We start from the raw sequence: 27,371 nt of genomic DNA, 5'->3' as shown, positions 1-27,371 counted from the left end.
GATTTCTGAAAAAATTCAAACATACAGCTCTGCTATCACTTCCAACATAAATGAAGACAGGAAACTAAACAGCAGTGACATTTGTAGGGTTACTGAAGTTGGGCTAGCTGGTATATAATGATGTGCTACGTGATCGCTAGCGACACAGCTATGTTAGCATAACATAAACAGTGAAGCTGGAGGACGAACACTAACACTTTTCCACTTATAAAAGTTAACGTTAAGGTTCCTGATAGTTAGAGACAAATGCAATCGCATGGCAGGATGCTGTAAACGGACCAAACTTCAGTCAGGAGAACAACTGAGATAATCCATCCACAATATGAGGTTAGTCATTAATATACTGCAACAACATGGGAATAGAGCAGCTGCCAGAGAATTCAACATTAATGAATCAATGGTACAGAAGTGGAGGAAGCAAGAAGAATGAGTTTAAAAGTTTGATTTATCTGACTGCTTTGTTTCGCTTAATGTGCCTTATAATCCTGTGCACCTTATGGTCCGAAAAATGCGTACTGCACACTGCAGTTTAATGTTGCAAAGCACCTCTTTTTAACTTCAGTGGATATTATACATGGTTATGCTCAGGATATGTCAGCACATTTCTACTGGAAATGTCTTTTGGTTAAACTTTCAGCAAGGAATTTGCATTTGCACTGTTACATTTTTATAAAGCTTTAATGTACATAAAAACCAGCTTCTTGTTTAAGTGAAAATAAATGGAAGGTTGTCTTTTTGCGCTAGTAATGTTGTGGAGTTGTATTTTGTCTCGCATCAATTATATCGTCGGTTATATCGTTATCGCAAATTTTCAAATATATATCGTGATAAGTATTTTTGGCCATATCGCCCTGCTCTACTGCTGTCTTTCATAAACTTTATGATCGCCCTTTTATTCCACATTCACAAACATTAAAAAGTATTCTCATCTTCTAAATGAAAAGCTGCGCTACATTAGTTCCTGCACTTACTTTTTATTTTCCTATTTTCTCCTCCATCAGATCCTGGTCCATCTTGGTCTGCTGACCAAGGAGTCAGGCTTCAAGATTGCAGAAAATGCTTTCAGTGGGGGCCCACTGGGGGAGCTGGTCCAGTGGAGTGACCTCATAACCACATTGTACCTGCTGGGCCACAACATTCGCATCTCTGCTTCCCTCAATGAGCTCAAAGAGTAAGATTATTATTATTATTAAACTGTCTATTTAAGGTGGACTGATGTTAAGAACACTCGTGTGGAGGATGATCGTTCATAAATAATTGAGTAAAAGGCAGCTATATGGGTATAATTCTCTGTATAGTCAAACCAACACCTTTAACATTAGTATTAATCTTATTTACAAAGTGTAAACTTATTTAAAACTCCTGTAGTAGCTCACATTATGAACTGTCAGCAGTCTGACTAAACAAAGTTGTTTGTCTTTTTCTATTATAATGATGATGATGATGATGATGATGATGATGATGATGATGATGATGGTAAGACAAAATTTCCAAACCAAATCACAATCCTTAATCCTGAGTTTGACAGATTCCTTTCTCTGTTGTATACGTGCTTGGCTTTGATCAATGGCCTGCCTAGTAAAATTAAATGCAGTGGCTGCCTGCTGACTAGTTTGACATGTGGATCAATTTGCTGAATCAGAGTTGTTGTTTTTCTTTTTTCTACAGGATCATGCGAAAGGTTATGGGAAACAAATCCAGCTGCCCCACGCAGGGCGATAAAGTGGTAGAGCTTATATACATCGACATCGTGGGTCTGACCCAGTTTAAGAAGACTCTGGGGCCTTCCTGGGTCCACTACCAGTAAGTATATTTGTATTTTACATTTGAAGGCCATTAAACTTCATTTTCTACATCACCTTGTGTTGACTGTCAGGTTTCTACATGAACGTAAACACTGTGGGATTTGGATCCAGGATTTACATCCATATGGCTCGTTCCATCCTTGGCTACAAAGGCCGAAGTGCTTTGCACCACCATGTCGCAAACATGCTTTTTAATCCAGTAAAGCTGGGCCTTTTAACCAACCTCAAGTGGACATTAGAGGAACTGCAGCAGTTTTGGGCACTTCCAAGTTAGAGGTTGCCTTTGGCGTACACCTAGGCAGATTGATAATCTTGGAGGTGCCAGAAGGAAGAAGATTATTTCCTTTTAAAATTTCTTGACTTGCTAAGCTCCAGAAGTTTAGAAGCTGCTAGCTTGCTAGCTTCCTAAGTAGTGTTTTCCAGTAATGCATTATAATTTGTAAAAAAAAAAAAAATCATTCCAGAGTATACATATGTGTTATATGTTGTGAATGGTAAGACTATTTCAAACACGACTAGAAATCTTGGAGAAAAACATGTATTACAGTAGAATATTTAGTGTACAAATTTAAAAGCTGCTAGCTTACTACCTTGCTAGCTTGTGTCCTTAAATAATATATTGTGATTTCTAAAAATCATTCATAAGTAGGGATGGGTATCGTTTAGGTTTTATCTGATACCGGTGCCAAACCGGTACTTTTGAAACGGTGCCGGTGCTTAAACAGTGCTCGAACCGGTGCTTAAAGAATGGAGAAGACAAACTTTGTCCAAAAACCTCTTATGTTTTTATTTTTAGCAGTCTCTTTTTTCTGCAAAATGATAACCAAGTTAGCCTTTTCTTTTGATACAACATGAAGGGAGTATCTGCCATCAAACAAGAAGACAGCCGCATGTAACTACAACAGTGTTTGCTAGTTCACCTTACATGCATTAATGTAATAACGTGGTTAGCCTACTCAACGTAAATTACACACGAACAACATTAAGCTACTCGCCCAGAAAAGAACGGCTGCTGCTGCCATCATCATCCGTCATCATTTCTGCTACACTGACAGGGCTAGGGGCCAGGACTCTCCTCTTCGGGTTCTTGGGGGATGTTGCTAACTCGGGTCCAATAACAGGCAACCCACCCACAGTAGATGTGCTCGGTGTGAGGTCTTGCAGCAAGCTATCAAATACGGTGCATTTCTCGGCTTTTAAAAAAACGCTATGCGTCAGCAGGTGTTTCTTCAGATTCGAGGAGTTACCTCCTTTGCATAGTATCACCTTAAAGCACTTGTTGCAGGCTGCTGAGTTTGCATCTTTTGCTGTGAAGTACAGCCAGACTTTTGACCACTTCGCCTTGGGCATTTTTAATCTGTAGCTCTGCTCTAAAAGAACGTACATACCTGGGCCCGCTTACTATCCTTGGAAAGGTAAAATGATTGGCTAGAATCCAAAGTGTATGACTTCTCTAGAAAAAAAACACTGAAATAAAGCACCAGAATGTGCGCTGCTTTTCGGTCTGGTTACTACCGTTTATGTCAGAACCGGTGCAATTACGGCACCGAATATCGGTACCGATCCTTCATAAGTAGAGATGTCTGATGTATTACAGTTAAATATTTACTTTCAGAAGTTTAAAAGTTGCTAGCTTGCTAACTTATATTATGATTTCTAACAATCATCCCAAAGTAAGACATAAAACAGCATGCTTGTGTGTTGGCTCAGCGGGCTTAATATTAATGAGAAAATAAAATCGGTCACATTAAACAGCTAGATTTCATGTCATTTACTTTGTTATAGCTATCAGTTAAATATCATGTATAGCTATCGAGGGCTCTCATATCATTTCTCTTTCCTCATGTAAAAATCTGGACACCACTGCTGCCAACTGTGGCTGCCAGCAGCTTCCCTCACGTAGGCACATGTCGCTGGGTCGAGGTTTGTCTGGCACTCGTTGTGACAAAGAGTCTATTTTCTGCTCATACATTGCCACAATTTCCCAAAAGGCCCAAGGAGCTGTTGTTCATGATGTTGTGACCAATTCTATTCTGTCTCCCCAACTGCTCCACTGAGGACTGTAGATTAGGCCTTCCCAGTTTGTTTTGAAAAGAGCCTCCTGTCAGCGCCGACTGACAGGAAAAAAGAAGGAACAATAACTCTGGGGCAGTAATAGCTCTGTCGGTTCCTCCTGCTTGTCACCAGGTTTTGTTTGTGTGAGACTGAACACTTTAACCTGCATCCGCTCACTTTATGCCCTGAGGAAATTGGCTTAGCCTCAGGTATAATTAAGGTCCAGATGATGTTATTGGTGTTAATTCTCCCACCATTATTGAACAGTTATGTCAAAGCGCTTTGTGTCACTGTATAGTGTAACCTTAGAGTCTGGGAAATAATATCTCTTCCTTTTAAGGCCTGAGAATCCCACAATCCCTTTTATTTTCTTTATATTCATGCAGGGAGGTACCCAATGTACAGAAGAAGCCAGATTTGTTTTTTGTTTTTCATTTAAGACCCCAAATTCTTAAAAGCAATAAACTCTAATAATAACACATATTTTTTTTGTGTGATGGGACAAAGCAAACAAGTCTGTCCAAGCTGTTTGTGATTGCTGTTTTGTTATTCCTGCCATCAGTCTTTATGTTTCATACTACTCTGTAATGAAAATACTCCAAGTTGTTATTTTCTCGGTAAAAACTAGAACAGGTGTTTGCCTATCGTTCAATTTAATTTAATACTTTCATCGCCTTGCTTAATCAGACACGCTTCCAGGGATCTAGTGGTTAACACGTTCGCTCCAGGTCACTGGTTTAGTTCCAGCTAGAGACATGGTTCCTCACTGGGGTTGTGTCACGAAGGGAGTCCAGCTTAAATCTCTGACAAATTAGACATGCAGAGCCACCTGCTGTAGTGAGCCCTGTGGCGAGGGAGCAGCCTGTTTATTCAAGCACAATATCTAATTCAATTTCATTTATAATGCAGCAAAACACAACAATAGTCGCTTCAAGGCACTTTATGTTGTAAGGTAAATACCTTTCAATAATAAAGAAAAAACCGCAGCGATCAGACTACCTGCTGTTAGCAAGCAGCTGGCAACAGTGCGAAGGAAAAACTCCCGTTTAACAGGAAGAAACAGCAGTCATCTGCCACAACTGTTTGGGGTTGAGGTGAAAGACATGGGACAAAAGACTCAAGTCTTGATACAAGTATTTCCTGTTTCTTCCTTTGTTCAATTTATTTTGCCGTTTCTATTGTTTTGACAACTTTTTTTTTGTAGGCAAGTTTGTTTTTTTTGTGACTCATGCTGTTGTTTACCTTCTCTACTGTGTCAGTGCAGAGGTATGACTTGCAAGTCCTTAAATAGAAACATGTAGGTAATAGACGTTGACATTTTTGGCGTGCCATCGTAGCATTGTTCACACACAGCCACTGTCAAGAATTTGTGGTATCTATGGAAACATCTAGTCTTTAAATCGAGACTTAACAGGTTTTTCACATTTACTTCAGTTAACATTTGAAATGTAGACCTTACTGAGTCAAACTAACTCAACTTTGTGTTGAGTGAGACAATAAAGGCTGAGTCTAACAAAATATACCTTACAAGAATTTACCAAGACTGGCTGCAGGTCATAATCTTATCTCAGGACTGGGTTGCTAATGTTATCCTAATCTGATAACACTGTGTAACATCGAGGGACACAATCATAGACTGGGCGACAGCGTTGCATTTTGGTTTTTCTATCCTGATATCATTTGTAATGTTGTGTGTACAGCTTCAACACAGGTAGCTAAATTAAACTAAAATCAAACTAGTTGTCTTTCTTCTTACTAGGTCAGTTTGTAGCTTGTTTAGCATGTCAGAAATGTTATAGCGATTACTTTATGGCCTAATATTTAATGGATACAGTGAACTAAAGGATGAACTGAGCCTATGTTATTATAAAGGAACATTAATGGTTCACAGCCAGTGGGACCCCAAAATAATAACAATTAGTTAAGAGTGTTACAATTTTCACGTTTTTATTAGACAAACCATTAACTCATATCTCTGTTTATCATTCAGCTCTTGTGTTTAGCTTCAGGCATGTGCAGACCTGTAACAGACCGTCAGATAGATCAGCTGAAGACCAAATGTTTCACTGACTGTGTTTGTTGGATGTGTTTGTGTCGCATCTGAGATAACCATGATATGAGAGGAAACTGACATTTACTATAGCGATCATCATAATTTATTTATTTGGCTGGTGTTTATGGGGAAATCGGACTCATACTGTAAAAAACAAAAACAATAATAGCCCAGCTTGAAATAAAGCAGCGAGTATCACCAAGTACATACTTCTTCAGCTAAACAGCCTCATCTCCTGCCACATTATGACGCCCACAACTCATGGGCCTCGCTACAGCCATATTTACACCGTTTTACAGCTCCAGCAGCACTACCCCATCTGTTAAGGGTATATCTACCAGGGACGGATGAGGGTTGTTTTCCTCTGGAGTGACTAGAGATAGCATGTGGGCATGTTGTTGTGCTGCTTTCATTTTAAAGTTTCCTCTTGGCGAATCTGTTTCCAACCTCCTCACTCTCCCAGGGTGTTTCACAGTTCACACAGCCAGCTGCACAGCGTCTGGGTGGGCGGAGAGGCAATCAGTGACTGAATCAAAGTCTGTGTGTGTGTGTGTGGTTGTGTGTCTTCCATATATGCACCTGGCTTCTTGTTATCATAGTTATTAATGCTGAGTTTTGTACCATGACCAAAAAGTGAAAGTCACTTAACTTTAGTTACCTCTGAGAAAATCCACCAGAACATCGCAGTCTAAAGAGGAAGGGGGGTTTAGTCAGTGGGGACAAGATTAGCAGCTTGATATTAATTTTTATGTTTTTCAATGATTTTTTTATGCCTAACTAATGAAAAATGAACCCAAATAATAGAGGTGGAAATACCCCACAATGCAATGTTACTATAATTTTTAACATTTTGCATTATTGTTAGTATTGCGGTAACTGCGGTAACACCAGTTTGTTGCCGGGCTAACACAGATACCACTTGCACTCACATTCACACCTATGGGCAATTTAGAAATACCAATTAACCTAACCCCAGTAACTCTGTGTCTTTGGACTGTGTGAGGAAGCTAGAGTACCCAAAGAGAACACACATGGACACGGGGAGAACCGTGCTGCCCTAATATAAAGTTAAGTTCTCAGTTAAGTTGTTTTTTTCCTGCAAAATTGTCTGGCATACCAACACTGTCACTAAATGTGACATAAGTGTTCCTATAAGACAGAGTCAGTCTGCTTTCAATCTGCCGTTGAATTGCGATTAGATGCAACATGTTTCTGATAATATAACAATTAACTGTGATACATCATCAACAATCACATATCTGTTGCTGTCTGCATAGACAGAAATTCACATTTAACTCAGATTCACATGGCTATTACAATTGCATCTGGACTGATAGTTACATGTTGGAATTATGTCTGCATTCATAAAAAAACGTCTCTGGAGCGATTGCAGAAAGGTTGTTTCCTTTCAGGCAACCTGTGAAATCGCAATTAAAAGTGGCGAAAGTGTGCAATGCTATCAAGCTCTGGGCAACCATGTAGTCACCACAAGTTACAATCAGTCATAGAATGTGAAAAAATTCAATACAGTCAGCATGTAGCCACCAGTTGTTGTTTTTTTAATGCTTTTGTTTTTGTTTGTTCATTTTTGTTGATACGAGGAAGCTGCTGTCCTATTTTTACTCGCGTGGTTGACCCGTTAGCTTTCTCTGAATTAGCAAGTAGCTTTGTCAAGCTGAGTGCGTCCAATATGTTTATGTTTAGCTCTAAAAAAATAAATAAATAAATAAATGACATGGCATTTGCTGAAATGCCAACTCAGGCTTAAAAACCAATGAATAACATCACATTGGCCACATCCATCTTTTCTATACAGTCTGTATCATTGACTCGATTTAGCCTCTGGGACCAATGATCGCTGTTTTGGAAACTTCTGTGTAGCTACCCGATATTGAAATAATGTATACGTGATATCTAAACCAACACTTCTTCTTTCATGTACCAGGCATTGTTTATAATGAGAACACTGAAGCAAATACATTTAAAAGAAGGTAATAAAAGCAGTGAGCCCCCCTCTTTTGCTTTCCACACAGACTGTTTACTTGCATGCAGGTGTAGTCTGCTGAGTCGTGACTCACACTACAACTGGAAACCAGAAAGCCTCTAGGGCCAAAACTGTTTCTTTCCTACAGATTCTCCATATTTATATGCAGATATCTGTTTGTGGAGATTAACTCCGTGCTGTGCATTCACTAAAGGTCAGGAAGTGCTTTACAATTCCCTCCCCTGGTTTTTGGTCTAATTAATCCCACACTGTGACCTTTAAGTCAGCCATGATGTTCCCTCACAGCCACACCTTCAGAACAAACCTCAGTATCATAGTCTGAGGATTTATATTTGTGATTTCATTTTCTTACATGGATGATATGTGTCTCAAGCGCTGACATGACAAAGACTGTTTTTAGCTTTTTAAAGCTCCAAATTTAAATATAGTGTCATTCAAAAGCTAACACAAAAACTTCAGCATTTATTTCTTGAGCTAAACACTACTATTAGTAAAGCCTTCTGTTTCTTCAGTAAGGTGGCTTAAATGGAAAGATTAGGAGTTCAAATGTTGACAAATTTTGAATCATGCTCTTTCTCAGTAGAGTAGCTTAACATGTCCCCTTTCAAATAAATAATTATGAGCTTGTTTCTGTGTGCTTCACTAAAAACAATGGGCAGGAACACAAATTGGTAATTTTAATTGCGTGCACTGTGCTGTTAGTGTATTGTTCTCTGGAAGATCAAGGGTGGATTTATGTGATTGATATTGTTTAATGTTACACAACGTGTATGCATGCATACATCTGTGCATCTGACCGTCATTAAAACTTGTGTGTTTTTGTTTTGTTTTTCCACAGGTGCATGTTGCGGGTGCTGGATTCATTTGGGACTGAGCCAGAGTTCAACCACGCTCACTATGCCCAGTCCAAGGGCCACAAGACGCCCTGGGGGAAGTGGAACCTCAACCCGCAGCAGTTCAACACCATGTTTCGTAAGTCGGCAGATTTTAAGCACACCCGCTCTCTGCAAAGCCGACTGTTAACGGTCGCTGAGAGGACTAGAAAGCTGTAGCCATTTGATTGAATGCAGGATTTATAAAATAGTTAATGTAATGAAACCCATCATCTCTTAGCCAGCAGGATAATCATGTGCATCTAAGAATGTTAGTGTTTGAGAATAACACTGGTCTTCTTTACACTAAGACATGAAAGATTTCATCACCTCTCCAAGTGACCCACACTGCTGTTTAAATAAAGTCAAGCTGCCGTAGGAGGCCGCTTGCAACATAAATCAGTTTAACTGCTCAGCACTCCTGGCTGTGTCTACAGGTCAGTTAGATGTTGAAGTTTCTGTAAAAAGAAGAGGCATAAAACACGCTCTGAGCATCCAGGACAGTGCGAGTTAATGGAATCTCATCAAGCAGATTAGTAAGTAAGAGGTCAGGCACTCAGCTCTCCATTTTGCTGTGATTATGAATGTAGGACGTAGTGTGTGGATGCTATGGGTGTGTGTGTGTGTGTGTGTGTGTGTGTGTGTGTGTGTGTGTGTGTGTGTGTGTGTGTGTGTGTGTGTGTGTGTGTGTGTGTGTGGGCGCATCGCTCCTGCTGTGGGATCACTGTGTAACTGGAATCAGCCGCATTTGTTGAGACGGATGAGCGGCGGCAGGAAAGGGAGCCAGCATCCCCGGAGTACTGACCTTTTCCCCATAGCTAAGAGAAAGTGAAATGTTACCCCTACAAATCCTCCGTTTGCGAGGTGAGGCCTGGAGCTATCCAGAATGCCACTGCACCTGAATAGCTCATTGTGCACTGAATAGGGTATGTCTTTCTCATAAAACACTGGAGCCTTTGCACAAAATCCAGTCGAGAGTCGCTGGGTTAGATGATATCGCTGGTGAAACAAGTGCACAGCAGTTGGGCTGAGTGTTAAAACCACAGAATTGCCTCACTTCTAGACATGAGAGACAAGAACAACAACCCCCCCCCCGCATTGTGCTGCGTTACACCGGCTTTCAGGCTGAAGTCTGCTGTTTGAAACTTTGAACATTTAATATTTTCACATTATGCACACATTGTTTTTGCATATGGAGCTGCTGTTGCTCATCACGTTGTTTTAGCTTTACAGTTAGTGGCGTCGTCAGCTTCACATCGTTTCAGTGACTTTCTCAGCGTTCCTTTGGGTTATTATTTTTAGTTTATTTCTTTAAACCTTGAATTAAAATGAAGAAAGGTTCTAAAAAGTCTTATAGTTGCCCACATTTTCCTGTTGATATTAATTTCAGTTTTCCTGCATGAAAAGAAAGTAATGTAGGCTTAATACTAACTTGAAAGCCAAAACATTTGTGACCTTATTTTGACTTTTTCATTGTCTTAAAATGCTCTCTAAGAAGTACTGATTTTCACTGCTAAACATAATCTGTAACCATGGTGATTCAGATTAGCTCTTCAGAGTGTGAACACAGCTTCATAGCCCAACAGTCAGAACTCCTCTGAAATGGATTACTCGCATTTCTTGCTGTATCAAACTGTTTTTCCGTGTCACATATTGAAGGGAGATGTAACAGCGGAGTAATTGAGTTCGGCTCGATAATTTATGCTAGATTCGGATTGGTTCATTTATAAGGATAAATCATTGGCTAGGGGGGGATTGGGAGTGTGTGGCCTGTGGTCAATAAGACAAGACCAAATGAACTCATTAATCTATTTCAGAGTTGGGAAAGCAGAGAGAGTTTTCTAGTGTACAAATTGTATTCATATAGGCTGTGTATCCTAACACGAGTCATTAATAATCGGAAGATCTGAAGATTTGACGGAATAATTATGTAGATCAATGCAGCGCAAAAGAGTGACATTTGATTTGATTTCACTTTGTCAGGGAAAACTTGTGAAATTTGTCTCGCATCCCAGGATGTGCACCGTCTCACATAAATAACAAAAACACAACAGCTGCTGTGTTCAGCTAGCCAGGTAGCGGAGCAGCCTGTTATTAGGTGGGCGGGGCTTTGTCGCTCTATTAAAGAATAGAGAAAAAAGATGGAGGATGAAGCAATGAGATGAGCTGCGTTTGCTGTTTGGAAGTCTTTAGGTTTTAAAAAGACAGAGAGATGGGGAGGTTTTTTGTTTTTTCTGAAAGGCCTAACCAGCTCCTCCACAAGTAGCAACAGTGAGCCAAGTGAGGTGGTGATCCAGTGTTACGCAATGCCAACAGGTGTGTCCCCCCATGACGTATTCCCAGCTCTGCAGTGGAAAATGTAGCCAAAAGGAGTGTCATGTTTAAGTGCAGTGAGAGGAAAAAGTGGCAATACAACTTATCTGAATTCATGTTTGCAGGATTAGTGTCTTTCACGTGTAATTTATTCATGGATTCATCAGCTTAGAAATCCACATTTTTGTAAGTTACATAGGCCTGAAGTGACTGCAGATAGATTGAGTATAGCCAGGCTTTAGATCTCTTTTTTTCTGGGCTTAAATCACTTAACATTGCTGACGCTACTGGGGATTTTATTAATTGGTTAAACATTGCAAGGATAAGTAATTTGCATTGTTGAGCACATTTCTTGTTCTTGCTTAACAAAGCAAAAAGAAAGCCTTCAGATGCAGCGAGGTTCATCTATTCCTGTGTTGTGGTGATCCCTCAGATTTGCATTCACTATAATAGGTTCTTATCCACCGTATGTTCATGCCCAGTTTCCTTTGTGTTGCTCTGCTACCGAATGTTTAATCCTTCATGGAAATCATGATTAATACTGGTCAGAGGTCAAATGTAGCAGATGATAGCATTTATCTCTGAACCTCTGCCAACTACGTAATTGACCCTGATGTCTGCTTGGCCGGGAGTGCCCTGAGAGCTTTGATTGATAATGGCGCTGCCACACATGTTGTCTTAAGTATTTCTTTTAATCTATTGTTTGCTCTCTGACTTTCCCTCTCAGCACGCCTACTTTACATGGCATCAAAAGTACAAGAGCATCTGTTTACAACAATGAAACGAGAGCCCTCGGTCAAACCAGCGCACCTGCTTTTCCAGTCAGTCAGTATCAGAAGGGAGGATTATCCGGGGTTAGCTGATTGGCTCATTGGCTAACAACTTGTCAATCACAAGCCGTTAGCTGATGACGTGCAGTTTATCAGTCAAAGCCACTCCTTGCTCATTACATTCATTTTCAAAATACCAAGATGATGAGAGGAAAAACTCTCAGCTTCATAGCTGGACTCCTCTAATCAGCGGTTAGGCCATAGTGGCTGTGCAGTAAATGAATCAAATCGTCCTGTTTATGAGGGGAAGCACATCAGAAAAAAAACATTCAGTGACAAAAGCTGAACTTTTTGTGTCCCGTTACATCTGGTGTAAAACTAACCCAGGATTTCATAAATAGAACATCATACCAACATGGTGGTGGTAGTGTGATTGTCTGGGCCTGCTTAGCTGTTTTACCACCTGGACCACTTACAATGTGTCCGGCCTTCAGTTCACCGTCTGAAAATTTAAGAGCACTTGGGTTACGCAGGACGATGATGTGAAACACACCAGGCATCCACATCTGAATTGCCCAAAAAACACCAAAATGAAGGTTTTAAAGTGGACTAATCAAAGCCTGGACTTGGCACGACCTTTAACAGGCAATTCATGCTAAATTAAAACAATTCTGCAAATAAGATGTGAAAGACTCATCACCAGTTATCATAAAAACACTTGATTGCAGTTTTTGCTACCAAGGGTGGCACAACCAGTTATTAGGGTTAGGGGACAATTACTTTTCCACACAGGGCCAGGTAGATTTGGACAATTTTTTTCCCTAATTAATGAAAAAATCATTTAAAAACAGCATGATTGGAATTACTCAGGTTGTCTTTGTGTAAAATTACAATTTGTTTGGTAAAATAAAACAATAACAAACCAGGAAGAGGGCTAAATACTTTATCACACCACGTCGCTATGTCAAAATAGATTTGGATAGAACAGAATAGAATAGACCTTTATTGTCATTAGACATGTACAACGAAATTTGTATTACTTTGAAATGTTTGTCCCTGACAAGAAAATGTAATTCCTGACAAGTAGAATCCGTGTGCCTGTTTCTGTTTAGCAATGCTCGCAGTGAAGGGGACACTGAGGGTGTTATTTTGATGTAATTCAGCGCCTCACAGTGTGTTCTTACCCTGCTTCATTTGAAACCTTTACAGATGATCATTTAGATTGATTGAAGTGGATTTCTATAATATCAGTGGAGGAGAAGCTTCAGACAATATAGGAATGCTGCCGAGAAACGCAAATATGGCTATTTCGTTCTGTTCTGCCTATACTGTAAGTGGTTGGTAGTTAAAGAACACCTAACTAAGAAGCAGAGATTTACTTTGCAGACCTGCTGTATCAATTTATACCAATGGTTTCCTAATGTTATCCTTCCATTCAATCACACTAAATAGAATATGCTGAGAAAGAAAGGCTGTTAGGGACCCTTTCAGTTTTCCTCACTGAATTCAAAAAGATCCAAACTCTACTCGAGATTTAAAATCTCAAACTTGCAGATGTAGCTTGTTTATTTTCCCCCTTCAGGGCCATTCAGAGATGCTGTAAGACCCTGAAGTCTTTGATGTAGGTTTTTCAAAGCGTCTGAGATTTAAGCGCTGATGTTGCATTTTTGCAGTTCTGTCTGGCCAGCAGAATAAAAGTTTCTTGTTGGGCCAACACTAATCACACAATCCCTAGTTTATAATTTGGGATTACATTTGTCTGATATTTTTTGTGCAGGAGCCATTGTACGATGACGAATAGTCAGAATTTACTGAGATCTTACTGCTTCTTTAGGCAATAAATATCCCAGAAAGATATCTTTCTCCTCAGAGTCCTATATTGACTGCTAATCTAACAGAGTAAGTCTAGGCTTCCTTAGAAAGCAAATTTGCTCCCTCACCTCTGGCGCTCAGAGCAAGTGCTTCTCCGACAGCGCTGTCCTCCCAGGCTGTTTGTTAGCTAATAGCGAATGATGCTGTGGCAAGTTGAGTGACATTTTGAGTAGCAGCCCTTGTGGGACAAGAAGCATCTGTTACCAAGTGCATCAAGAAGGCTGAACACTAATTAATAGCCTGTCCTGTTTACACAGTTTGATGGAAGAGTGTTAGTTCAGTCTCCTCCAAGTTCTCAGGACACCTCCGCCTCTTTGGCATTAGAAAACCATCATAGTCTCTTGTTATCATCTGAGTGGGCATCTTTTTGGATCTGACTATGTAAAAATACATTATATTAAAATACGTATTTAAATATAATGTTAAATATGAGATTTGTCGTCAATCAGCTCTTGGAGTAATTATGAAGACTGACCTCTGCTCCAAGGTTTTCTCCAATCTAGCTTTTACCAAGCTTTGTTATCCTTTCTACACTAACAGCTGTCAATGACTTTAAATATATGTTTCTGCTTTCTCAAAAAATCTTTTACTGTCACGACGGTAACAATGTTTGTAAAGTAGCTCCAAATACAGAGAAGATGTTCAGCAGCCAACAGGACACCAGATCACAGCCCGACTAAATATACTTTCAATTTAATTTAATTTATATTGTGCAAAATCACAACAACAGTCACTCAAGGCCCTTTGTATTGTAGGGTAAAGGCCCTACAATAGGACAAAGAAAACCTTGGGAATCAAGTCAATCCTCTATTAGCAAGCACTTGGTGACAGTGGGAAGGAAAAACTCCATTTTAACAATATGAGGCTCAAGGAGGTCTGCCACGACCAGTTGGGGATAAGGGGAGCGAGTGTATAAACAAACAGAGTGAAAAGACGTGAGTTAAGTGGCAAATCAGTTGAATTAAACACTCCAGGGACATGGATAGTAAGGCACATGTAAATTTAGTCAAAACATTACTGAGGGCAGGAAAAACACAAAGGAGGGAAGTATAAACAGAGAGAGTGAGCAGCTGACTTGCAAAAAAAAGTAGGAAGTAAAGTAAAAGAAGGATTGGAGGGACTATACAGGGTGGGCCATTTATATGGATACACCGTAATAACATGGGAATGGTTGGTGATATTAAAGTCCTGTTTGTGGCACATTAGTATATGTGAGGGGGCAAACTCCTCAAGATGGGTGGTGACCATTTAGAAGTCGGCCATCTTGGATACAACTTTTGTTTTTTCAATAGGAAGAGGGCCATGTGACACATCAAACTTATTGGTAATGTCACAAGAAAAACAATGGTGTGCTTGGTTTCAACGTAACTTTATTCTTTCATGAGTTATTTACAAGTTTCTGACCACTTATAAAATGTGTTCAATGTGCTGCCCATTGTGTTGGATTGTCAATGCAACCTTCTTCTCCCACTCTTCACACACTGATAGCAACACCGCAGGAGAAATGCCCGCACAGGCATCCAGCATCCGTAGTTTCAGGTGCTGCACATCTCGTATCTTCACACCATAGACAATTGCCTTCAGATGAGCCCAAAGATAAAAGTCTAAGGGGGTCAGATCGGGAGACCTTGCGAGCCATTCAACTGGCCCACGACAACCAATCCACTTTCCAGGAAACTGTTCATCTAGGAATGCTCGGACCTGGCACCCATAATGTGGCGGTGCACCATCTTGCTGGAAAAACTCAGGGAACGTGCCAGCTTCAGTGCATAAAGAGGGAAACACATCATCATGTAGCGATTTCAAATATCCAGTGGCCTTGAGGTTTCCATTGATGAAGAATGGACCCACTATCGTTGTACCCCACATACCACACCAAACCATCACTTTTGTTGTTCCAACAGTCTTGGAGGGATCCATCCAATGTGGGTCAGTGTCAGACCAATAGCGGTGGTTTTGTTTGTTAACTTCACCATTCACATAAAAGTGAAGCCTCATCACTGTACAAAATCTTCTGCGTGAACTGAGGGCCCTGTTCCAATTTTTGTTTTGCCCATTCTGCAAATTCTGTGCGCCGATCTGGGTCATCCTCATTGAGATGCTGCAGTAGCTGGAGTTTGTAAGGGTGCCATTTGTGAGTAGCTAATATCCGCCGAAGGGATGTTTGACTAATGCCACTCTCCAATGACATGCGGCGAGTGCTACGCTGTGGGCTCTTGCTGAATGAAGCTAGGACAGCCACTGATGTTTCTTCATTACTGACAGTTTTCTTGCGTCCACATTTTGGCAAATCCAACACTGAACCAGTTTCACAAAACTTAGCAAGCAGTTTGCTAACTGTAGCATGGGAGATGGGTGGTCTCGTAGGGTGTCTTGCACTGAAATCTGCTGCAATGACCCGGTTACTGCGTTCACCAGATATCAACACAATTTCGATCCGCTCCTCACGTGTTAACCTCTTCGACATGTCAATGGCTGTGAACAAAGAGAAACTTGTAAATAACTCATGACAGAATAAAGTTACGTTGAAACCAAGCACACCATTGTTTTTCTTGTGACATTACCAATAAGTTTGATGTGTCACATGGCCCTCTTCTTATTGAAAAAACAAAAGTTGTATCCAAGATGGCCGACTTCTAAATGGCCACCATGGTCACCACCCACCTTCAGGAGTTTGCCCCCTCACATATACTAATGTGCCACAAACAGGACTTTAATATCACCAACCATTCCCATGTTATTACGGTGTATCCATATAAATGGCCCACCCTGTATATGGGCTCAAAATGTGGTCATAAATATTTTGTACTTGTAAATCAGGATTTGTATGTGTAAAAAAGATTTGTGTGTGGACTGCAAGTTACTAATGCCAAATTTTGTACGAATTTTGACCCTATTTTTCTTCCTTTCATCTGATTGTTCAATGGTCATGTCAATCACAAATGTAACAATCCAATCAGAGAACAGATGGGTTTGGCTGTCGGAGGGGCGCTTTTTTTGAACTGCAGGTCTTTGAAGGGAATAAATGCCCTTTTACATGCCAACCCAGCGTTTTCCTTCATCACCACGAAGGAAAACAGTCTGTGGTCGTCCGAGGTTGGTGGTGTGTCACAGGTCTACGTGTTTAATACAGGGACTTCCACAGCCTTTTCAACAGCACTGCGGACCACGGGGGAGGGGGGGGAGGGGGGGGGGGGGGGGGGGTCTTCATTACAAAGCTTTCTTTGTTATGAATTAGCATACATGTTTTTATTGAACATTTGAAGAACTAGCAAAAAAACCCCAGAAACTCTTGTAGAGGACATAAAGTCAGAGATAGAAAAGACAAGCAGCAGGTGCATCTAGTACAGGTAGAGCTGCTGCAAAAACCCACAGAGCTCAGCAGCCAGCGCAACAAATTCTGGATCCTTTGCTTTTAGTTAGCATTAGCAGCACATCCTGCGTCCGATGTGAAAGGACTTTTATGCTGCCCACTGTGACTCACAGCCATGGTCCCGGGTCAGCCCTGACTTTGTGTTAAACTAATCCTAAAGTAATAATGGTATTTCTAACCACTGATATAACACAACGTTATCCTTTCAACAACTGCTGAAAGTTACGGGACCTAGCTTCTATCATTTACACAGAGATCCTCCAGCTTCAAACTGTCCACACAGTCCACACACAAATCTTTTTTACACACATACAAATTCTTTTTACACATACAAATCTTTTTTACACACACACAAATTCTTTTTACACATACAAATCTTTTTTACACACACACAAATTCTTTTTACACATACAAAACTGATTTACAAGTACAAAATATTTATGACCACATTTTGAGCCCATAAATATAGGAGGACATTAAAAAGGAAGGGACTCAGGAAACATAAATGCAAAGGATTAAAGGATTACACCAATAAACAAGGAGCAGTACAATGACCGTAACACAGTAACGATGATCAAAAATATACATTTTATTCTCTGATTCTTTCCCTCCCACAGACGACAGTTAGCTGAGTAAAAGAGATTAAAGGGATAATCCACAGATAATGTTGACTGACTCACAAATGAACACACAAAAAGGTCACAACTGAAGTAACAGGATGTGAAATCCTGAATTTTAAGTCTTTGGGATGTGGCAGTTTCCATCTATTGTCAAATTTCCTTTAAATGTCACAGGGAAGGGCTCTCATGCTTAAAGAGATCGGTGCTTATCAGCAATTTTATGTTGACCTTACACTGTGTATTGTGGGAGTGGCGCTTGATTCCTTCCCACACTGACACCTCGTACAGACGTGGCAATATCTCCACAACAGCTACTCCCACGTTATTGCACTCTCCCACACTCCTCACACAAAGTGAATCACCTGTAATGTTGGGTCAAAGGTTCCTTTGTGTTTTCATGTTAGGAAGTGAAGAGCAATAGTTTTGACTGTAATAGACAGGAATTGAAATCGCATGATAGTGTTCTACCCTCGCCAAGCAGCACTTTGCCCAAAGAATAAGCTGCTTATCTGTGCATCTCCCCAAAGTGAAGAGTTTGACGTGTAACGGGTGAGGCGCGTGTGATGACTGTCCCAAATGAAATATTTCAGCACAGTCATGGAAACTTTGAAATCTGTATTTGCTTTATGTTCAGGCAGACCGTAACAACTGCTGTCTCCTTGCGCCCTTTTCAAGTCATTGCAGAAAAGGATGTGACTGCATATTTTTGCCATCGTTCAGGAGTTGCGTGGACTGTTGCTTTACTCTGCATAGCCATTCCCTTTTCTTTTTTTTGTTTGCCTAAACGTATTAAGCGTGAGCCAATATGTGACCTGCCCGGTGAGATGGCAAAAGCAAACACTGTCTCTTTCTTAAGCGGGATGCTGTACCAATCCACCCATCACCATGACAAAGAACACGTCAGTTTTACTTGTAGAACTGAGAAAAGTCATGCTTTCTGTATTCCTGCCATCACGTGTCAAAAGTCACAATATATTCCTTCATGTTACATAAAGTATTATTAATCCACAGTTTAATTGCAGCGCTTGAACTTGAGTTGTTTAAGTGCTGGCAGGTAGTTGAATTCCTCTCTCAATCTTTCCCTTATTTACTGCCCTGAAGCTCATTCCGTCTCCCCTGACTGACTGACCTCAGTTTGCCTTTGTAGTAATAAGCTTGCGGTAAGAACAAGCTCTGACCGCAGTGGCTCCCCGGAGCTCCAGCTCAAACCACAAATGCACAGCCAACCACCTCCCCAACACAACCTCGCTCCGTTCGCTTCCAGAGGTGAAGGCACGGGCTGCTTTGTAGTGCTCCGTTATTTCGTTTTAAATGATGTTATTAGGCCATTTAATTCCTGACTGAGCCTTTCCTGTCCGTGCTCCAAACCCTTGTCTTCACACTTGTTTTACAAGGCAGATGCTAGTGAGGTAAAACGCTGCCAGCTTCAGGCTCCGCACTCAACGCTGAGTAGAAGTGGAATGAAAGGAACCAGGATGCAGTGTTCGCTGGTCTCTCTCCCGGCAGAGCTCACCTCTGATCAATTTAAGTGTGTTTTATTTTTAGAGAAATTAAAACATTTATCGTCCTCCTTGTTTGTTTGTTTGTTTGTTTGTTTTTCATATTCAAGCCCTGATGCAGTGACATCATCAGAGTCTTCTAAATAAAATTTATTGTTTCGTTATTGTTAGGTGCACGTGGTCTTTCAGTCAGTCAGTCTCAGGTTTTCAGGACAGTTAACAATGAAGTCTCATGGTTAATGTTGAACGATGCCACGTGGTGTGCTGACAAAGATAGATGTCACATGGCACCAAAAAAGCTTTACACGTAAATGCAAAGCTGACCTTTGTCAGGTACAAATGACACCAATTCTGTAGAATTGCTCACATATTCTTTCCCCCGTTCTGTCGCAGCTCACACCCCAGACAACAGTTTCCTGGGCTTTGTTGTGGAGCAGCACCTCAACGCCAGTGACATCAAGCACATCGATGACGTTAAGAGACAGAATCAGTCACTAGTCTATGGCAAGGTGGACAACTTCTGGAAGGTAACATCATCTTTAAATGCTCTTATATTAAACTTAAATTCATTTATATTGTTACTTATATGTGCCTTTATGTTTTTCTTTGCACATGTTTATGATCTACATTCACTGCTTGCAGTCACTGTGTCTATGCACCTCCAGATTCCACCTTTTTAACAGTTACAAATGGGCACAAAGTTAGATATGTATGTCCTCCCTGTGAAGATGACAGGGACAGACTTCACTAAGCATGCCAGAGAAGCCCAATGCACCAAGGATAACCCATTGTCAGCCCTCTGAGAGCTCTGCAGTGAAACTCTTTGAACAACCTTGGGTGAAACTTTCACAGGAAACTTAATAGCAGTCTGGTTTAGGAGCTCAAATTCAGCTTATCACCTCCTTGGTGGAGGTTTTAATATATTCAAATGCATGCTCACTCTGCAGCACAGAGACCAAGGGATTACTGTATCCTAGACAAAAATGGCTTGGAGACTTTGGGGAGATTTGAACATTGTTTGGCTCGACATGGATGGCTGGATTAGTACCCAGGCCTTGATGAGCTTTCAGCTGACACCACGTATGCTTCTGAGTGGGTTGCTCCAGATCCAACTGACTCTATAGATGTCTGAACTCGATGGGATAATAATAGATGCTACAAAGAGAACTGTCCTCGTGTAGGAGGCAGTGTGATAAAGATGTGGAGGATTAAATAATAAGCCCAACCTAACCGATTAATGATCTTACTCTGGAAATAATACTGTTCTTGTGGATTGTTCCACTTGCTTTTATCTAACTTTACTTGCTGCCTTTAAGCTCATTTAAAATATGCGTACTGTTTTTTGTTTTTTTTATTCATACCTTTACTGTGTCTCAGAAAATCTGAGAGAACAGTTCTCAGCAGCTCTTACTGCGTCGGCAGACTTCAGCTTTGGAATAAAACAGAGCGCAGACAGCCTTCACTTGACAGAGAGTGACCCTGTCTGCAAGCATACACTTTGCACTGTGTGCAGAGGATATTGATGGAAAGGATTTTGTTCCTAAGAACAGCAACACGATGTGTCGTTATGCACCACAATGAAAACTGTGATTATTAATTTGAAGTTAATATTTGTGGTGAAATATTAAATCAGCTAAATTAATACTTCTTAGCTACCTAACTCATGGACAAGCTGCTGTCTAGTCCCTAAATTAACTTGCAATAATCAACTAAGTGTTGCATTAGTTAAATATTACTTTAGCTGCTCTAGCAAAGGCAGCATAATATCCCCCAAAGTTATCATCACAAATAGATTACGCACAAAATATAACACCGCAATCCAAATAAAGTACAGTAATCGGTAACTGACGGTCCTCGTTTTCCACACAGTGGTGCTCTAGCAGAGCACGCTGGCCTATTCTTGCTACACAGTCAACTGGTTAGTAATGACATGTTCACGCTGTCATGTTTTCATACGAAGAAACTTGTGTTTGTTTGAATTCGTGCTACATCCGGTGGTAGAATGTGACGTTGTTAGCATGCTCATTTCTGTTAAATGCATCTAGCTAACAATTTTAGCCGTTTGTATTGATGTAATTACCTGTTTGCACTTACAGTTTTAATTACACTTTGAGCTTCATCTTAGCACTGACGTTATCTATCTATCTAGTTATTGTTATCATTATTATTATTATTCCCTGCTGGCTTGCTGAGGGTGTTAGTAGCTGACTGGCTTATTATTATGCCAACCACTGAGGTGATTCATCCTCAGAGAGGATAGTGAGAAGAAGTTCAAAAAAAAGAGCCCTCCTAATGTAAAACATATTCAACACTTACACTTCCAAGCCACTTTATAAGTCTGTAAATCCCGAGGCGTTACAGTTTTTAATCCAGAGGTGTACTGCTGCGGTTGATGGCTTCTTCTGGTGAGTCACTACACACACAGTATTGTGCCATTCAGTCCGGCTTTAAAAGGGCAGATGGGGAAGCCCATCAGCTCCCAGCAAGGGGCATTAGCTGCTAATCAGACTCCCGAGCGCGTTCATTACCTCTTGCTTTTAATTAAAGGGCCGTTTTAGGGCTGACTGATAACGAGTTGACTGGCTTACTGCGTTTCCCTTCCTTGTTCGCTTAAACCGTGCGGTGCTGCCATCTCCTTCTATGTACTCGAGAGGTTTCATTTCAAAATGACGTATCGTCTTTTTAAAGTAGAAAGTGAGACCTGCTGTAAGAAGAGGCATAATGATTTCTGGCGTTAAATTACAATTCCCAATAAGAGCTGTCTACTTTTTGTTATCATTACGATTCCTTTCTTCAGTGTTTCTCATTATTATTATTACCTGTTATGTATGATTTATGAGTTTGAGTCAAATTAAAGGTAAATTCAACCTGTGAAAAACACGATTTTATTTAACTAACAGTGAAATAATTCAGACTGCAACTAAAGGAAAGGGTTTGATGATAAACTGTATATAAAAGATGTACTTCTTGCACTCACTATTTTCTACTTTTTAATTGTTTTTTTATTAAAAAATTATTTTGTTGCAGAATTAATTTGTAGTATAAAACAACCCATCATAATATACTGTTATAGATTACGTTGGCCCACTAAATCACTGGTGGAAAATGTTGCCATAGAAGCATAAGGAGTATAATGATGCTGTTAATGGAGACAGGAAGAGGAAGTGGTGAAATTCTGCTTCTGTTCTCGCATCCCCTTTAACCCATGTCCACACTAGTTCAGAGCTCACACTGCTTTAAAAAGAAAAGCTTCTTATGCGTCATCTGAACAGCAGCGCTTTGTACATTCACGTTTATTTTATTTATTTGTTGCTCTCAGTGAGCGTAAAGCTGATCTCTAGACAAGTCTTATCAAATGTTTTTGTTTTATTGAGCCAAAACAGCAAAGGAGCGTGAAGAAAGTGGACACTGAGGATGAAAATGTGTGGCCCAAACAGGAGCCAGCCTCCTGCACAGGCAGGTTTAATGTGGGGTTTTGGTGGGTAATAGACTTTATGTAAAACAGAGCTGTTTGAAAGTATGGTCACTTTCATCCCACAGGTGTGTGATGGGAAGCAGTGTGTGGAGTAGATCGATCACAGGGACGCACGCTCTCTCTTATATAACGTTTGTGTAGATTATTTGAATGTTATACGTACTTTTGTTTTTCTTTTGTCTTTTTTTTTTTACATAATTTGAGCTATTTTCCAAAAAATCTTGCAAGATACACGTTATTAAACCTTTCACGTGGGCAAGAGCGATACCCATGTGCCATATTTGTACCTCCAAACGGGAATCTGGTGGGAACACGGGGTACAGAACAAAAAAATGCAGTCTTTCTGAAACCCCGCAGAGATTTAATTAGAAAAAAACACACATGCTGGGAGCTTACAGAGGGGGAGGTGTTCCATGTTCATTACATCCTTCTCCAGAGAGGATGTATACTCAGAGCCTGAACACTGGTGTCAGAAGCGATTCCCTGTGTCATGAAAAATTCATGCGTGATAAGGTCTGTCTGGCTGAAATGTTGCAAATAGAAATAACTGTGAGCTCATTAAGTGCAGACAGTGACCGAGACGGTTACAGCAAAGGTCCCTTAAAAGAAACCAATCATTATATCTCCTCATTTTCTATCTTATGTGTTCTGTTGGACATGTTGGATGTTTATATTAAGCATGGCCAACACGTTAAATAAGAAGGTCAGTTTATATACGCATATACTCCTCTAAATGCTCCATTTCACACTGTATTTTTCTACTCTTGGCTCTACGTGACATTAGTAATATCAAATACAGAAGCCCCATTCACCCACTGTTCAAACCAACTCTTTACATGTTAGAAGAAATTTGTCTCAAAGAGAGGAAAGTGAGCAAAAACGAAAAAGGTGGAGATGAACTGGAAGGGTGGCACCAAGGCATATACATATACAATTATGCTCCTATTAGCTGTTTGCCAGACGACACCCCTGGGCAACAGAAATATGAAGTCTTGTGTAAAACTAAAACATGTCACAGGTTATTTGGGAGCAGTTTAGAGTCGGGGGAGCTGTGAGTGCTGCACCTAGTGTTGACCAGGATTATGAAAACTGCGGTGGAAATGAGTAGATCTCTTTAATAAAAATCTTACTCTAGGGATCGTAGCTGATCGTATGTCTGTTAATCAACATGCATGAAACGTACTAGGTACCAGGATTATCAGCATCTGTATAGCTTTATGGATTTGTTTGATAACACTTAAATGTGTTGTTTTAACACATGAGCAAACTAAACAAGTTCTTTTATATTGCATTGAGTCCATGGCTCTGTAACAGTGATGAGTAGCAAGCCTCTACTCATTAATAGTAAACTGGCTGTTTTTCATTTGGCTGTGTGTGACCTCTGAAAAGCACACGGTAGCAGGTGGCTCATCTGACCTCGAGGTCGAGCACGGCTGGACGTGAAACGGCGAGGGAGGTCCTGGTTTTTGAGACCTGAAATAAGATGGCTAGACTTCCTTTGAGAGAGCTGTTTCTATAGCAACCCATAGCTGGAGGAGTAGAAATGCAGACCCAAGCAGCTGAGAGTGACCAAATGCCCCCCCCCCCCCCCTTAATCTTTTCCCATTCATTCACATACACACACACATTATACAATCGAGCTGTGTGTCGGTGGCTCCTGGCAGGTCAATGTTAAGAATGTAATGGCAATACAGTTTCACCAAGGGGCAATGAACAGGCAGTGATGATACCATTAATGTTCAGTAACTCAATATTAATTGTAACTGTAATAATAAAAGTAAAAATGATACATTTAGAAGATTCATAATATATTAAAGAGGAAGGATTCTTCTCTAACGCGTCTAGGTTTAATTAAAAACATCAACGAGTGATTATTGCTTTTACCTTGACTTACAGCAGCAGCGTGCTACATTAGTCGGTTTTCCTATTTCACAGCATTCAGCGTGTACGAGAGCATTTGATGAGACAGAAGGGAACATGGAGAAAGGTGAGAATGAGTGGGCTGTACAGGGAGGAGAGCTGCAGGCCCTTGGCGGCATATCAGAGGACATGGTGAAGAAAGACGAATCGCACCGCGCTGACAGGGAGAGAGACACAAACGCACACACGGAGCTCACACAAGCAGCACAGTCAGAGCACTCTAACCCTTGTAGGCTCATAAGCAGACAGCATTGTGATTCCCCTTCTATGATAATCCAGTTGAGTCGAACATTAAAGCTCAATATGAAGTTTGAGGGAAGAGATGGGCTGGGTTGGAAACATTTTTTATTGCGGTTATTAAATTGACTTCTCCTGTCACAGATGTTTTATTAAATTAGGCTCAAGACATTTCCAGAAGGTGGGAGCTGTTATTGCTTTTCTTTGTTGATCTGCAGTGTTAAATATTCAGTTTGCCATTTGTAGTATTTTGCAACTGGAAAAGCAGGACATCCTGAAAAGAAACAATACTTAGCAGCGAAATTCATGCATTTGGTGCTGAAATGTACAAAAATTCATAAAATTTTGGTACACATGATGAAATACTTTAACTAAGCCTGGGTCTGTATTTCGAAAAAACAAAAACTTAGAAATTACTCAGTTTTCTGATAAACGTTTTTTATACTTTTTATACAGTATATATAATTATATCTTAAATACAGATATAACAGATATAATAGACAACAGTGTTAGTATTCAAATACAAGTATATGATACAGTTCATGCATGAATTAACTTTAGTACCACTGCAATGAATGAAGGCTAGACTACAATTTTATTTATTTTTTTATGAACACATTTTTCCACCTCCGGCCTTCAGGCCCCATGTGTGATACTTATCTACTTATATATTGCAAAGTAAAGACCCTACAATAATATAGAGAAAACCCCAACAATCAGATGACCCTCTACATTAGGCGACAGCGAGAAGGAAAGACGTCCTTTTAACAGGTAGAAACCTCCTACAGGACGAGGGATATGGGACAAGGAAGAATACCCATTTCGGTTCAAAGTAAAAATTTAACCTGACCATCAGCTGGACGTGCTCTGTTGGTAGTGTAGCAAAGAGGCTAATAAAACCAATAAAAACCATGGGTGTGTACCTACAACGCTAGCAGAACTAACACACACACACTGTGCATACAGTCTTATATTTGAGGAGCACACAGACAATTAGAACGCAGTCTTTAGTAATTCTTAATGTTTGTCTACCCTAGATTGAAATTTGATTTCAATCACTGAAATTGTGAAACAGTGGCAATTGATAATTCAACCAGTGAGAAGAGTTGAACTGTCATCTCTGTGATTTAAAGAGACAAGTGAAGCTGGCAGGGTCATTTGTCATTGTATGTCCTGGTTTTAAAAAAGTAAAGAGGAAACACGCATTGAATATTGACACGCTCTGCTTCCACAAACATTTACAGGAGAGGTGTTTAATTTAGACAGCACAAGGACAGAGCAGGAGAACACACAGAAACCATAAATAAATCAGTAAATTGTAGTAGCTCCATTTGGTTAACAAGGAGAAATGTATTACCCAGCACCATATCCATTCTGAATGTGAGTACCTTTCTTAGCCAGGAATTAGCTTAAACTCCTCCCAGTAGCACCTATTTTGTTCCCTGCTCATTTTTGTCCTTTAAATGTGTGGAAAAATGGTATTCCCCTGTGCCTTGAGCTACCATATACAAGCCTTTAATAGCACCCATTGAAGCGTGTGACAGATACAGGTGTTTCTATCACAGCAAGGATATTATAGCTGCGGTTTCTCTGTTTCTGTTTGCTTTTTATATGATTATGATTATTAGTCCTCCTCTACAGGACTTGAAATTCAACTCTTTGTCACACACCAGTCCAGGCTGAAACACTTGGATGATTAACGCAGAGCCTATACACACAGCTGGGGTGGCAGTCATGTAGCACCTCCTCTACTGTCTCACAATCAAAAACATGCTCCGTGTGGTGGAACTACCAGATTCCTCCAGTAGATTAGAGACTGCTCTGCCTAATGGGGCATTGCAGGGTATTGAAGTGTAATGACCTTTCCTGACTGCACCCCAAGCATCTCTGGATGCAGATTTATCACCAGCATTCCTGTGGCTATTCCTTCAGCATCTGTCAAGCTAGCTATTGAATTTTCCAGATTGTCCATGAAGGTAGCAGCGTCAAATGAGCCAACACACTGGTGATCAAGCCTTCCGATAAAAGTGTTCCAGTATTTATAGTGTGCTTTAATATTTGTCACAGCAATGGTTTAAAAGCATTTAAAGGTTATGAAATCATCACAAGAGAAGCAGTGTTTGCAAGCTTTGCACCTGCCGTTGTTGTTAACCACACATGCATCTACAATAGGAAACAACAGCAGGCCAATTTGAAATACTAATAGAAGCAGAGGGAGCAGCAACGGTGAGCTGTTAAATTAATAACTCATCAGGGGTTTGGTATGTACACTATAAGCTAGAAGTACTCACTGGTCTGCTTTCACACTCATATGAACCTGAGTGACATCATATTCTTAATCTGTAGGGTTTAATATGATGTGGGCCCCGCCCTTTGCAACTGTAAAAGCTTCAATTCTTCAGGGAAGTGTGTTTATAGGAATGCTCCCAGAAGCACATTTGTGAGGTCAGGAAATGACATTGACATTGACATTGGACTCTGTGCAGGCCAGTCAAGTGCTTC

The 27,371-nt window shown here is 40.4% G+C and overlaps 1 protein-coding gene across 1 annotated transcript in view; it reads left to right on the top strand.

The window, feature by feature from the left end:
• mgat5 (alpha-1,6-mannosylglycoprotein 6-beta-N-acetylglucosaminyltransferase) overlaps nucleotides 1-27,371 on the top strand; it is an 87,643-nt gene that overhangs the window by 42,832 nt on the left and 17,440 nt on the right. Inside the window, exons 7-10 of the mRNA XM_026157599.1 lie at nucleotides 1,002-1,171; nucleotides 1,669-1,803; nucleotides 8,757-8,890; nucleotides 19,631-19,764. Coding sequence (XP_026013384.1) covers nucleotides 1,002-1,171; nucleotides 1,669-1,803; nucleotides 8,757-8,890; nucleotides 19,631-19,764 — 573 coding nt within the window. The remainder of the gene's footprint in view (nucleotides 1-1,001; nucleotides 1,172-1,668; nucleotides 1,804-8,756; nucleotides 8,891-19,630; nucleotides 19,765-27,371) is intronic.

Source organism: Astatotilapia calliptera, chromosome 23 (assembly GCF_900246225.1).
Source record: "Astatotilapia calliptera chromosome 23, fAstCal1.2, whole genome shotgun sequence".
Classification (NCBI taxonomy): Eukaryota; Metazoa; Chordata; class Actinopteri; order Cichliformes; family Cichlidae; genus Astatotilapia; species Astatotilapia calliptera.
This window is presented reverse-complemented; position numbering and strand designations above follow the sequence as displayed.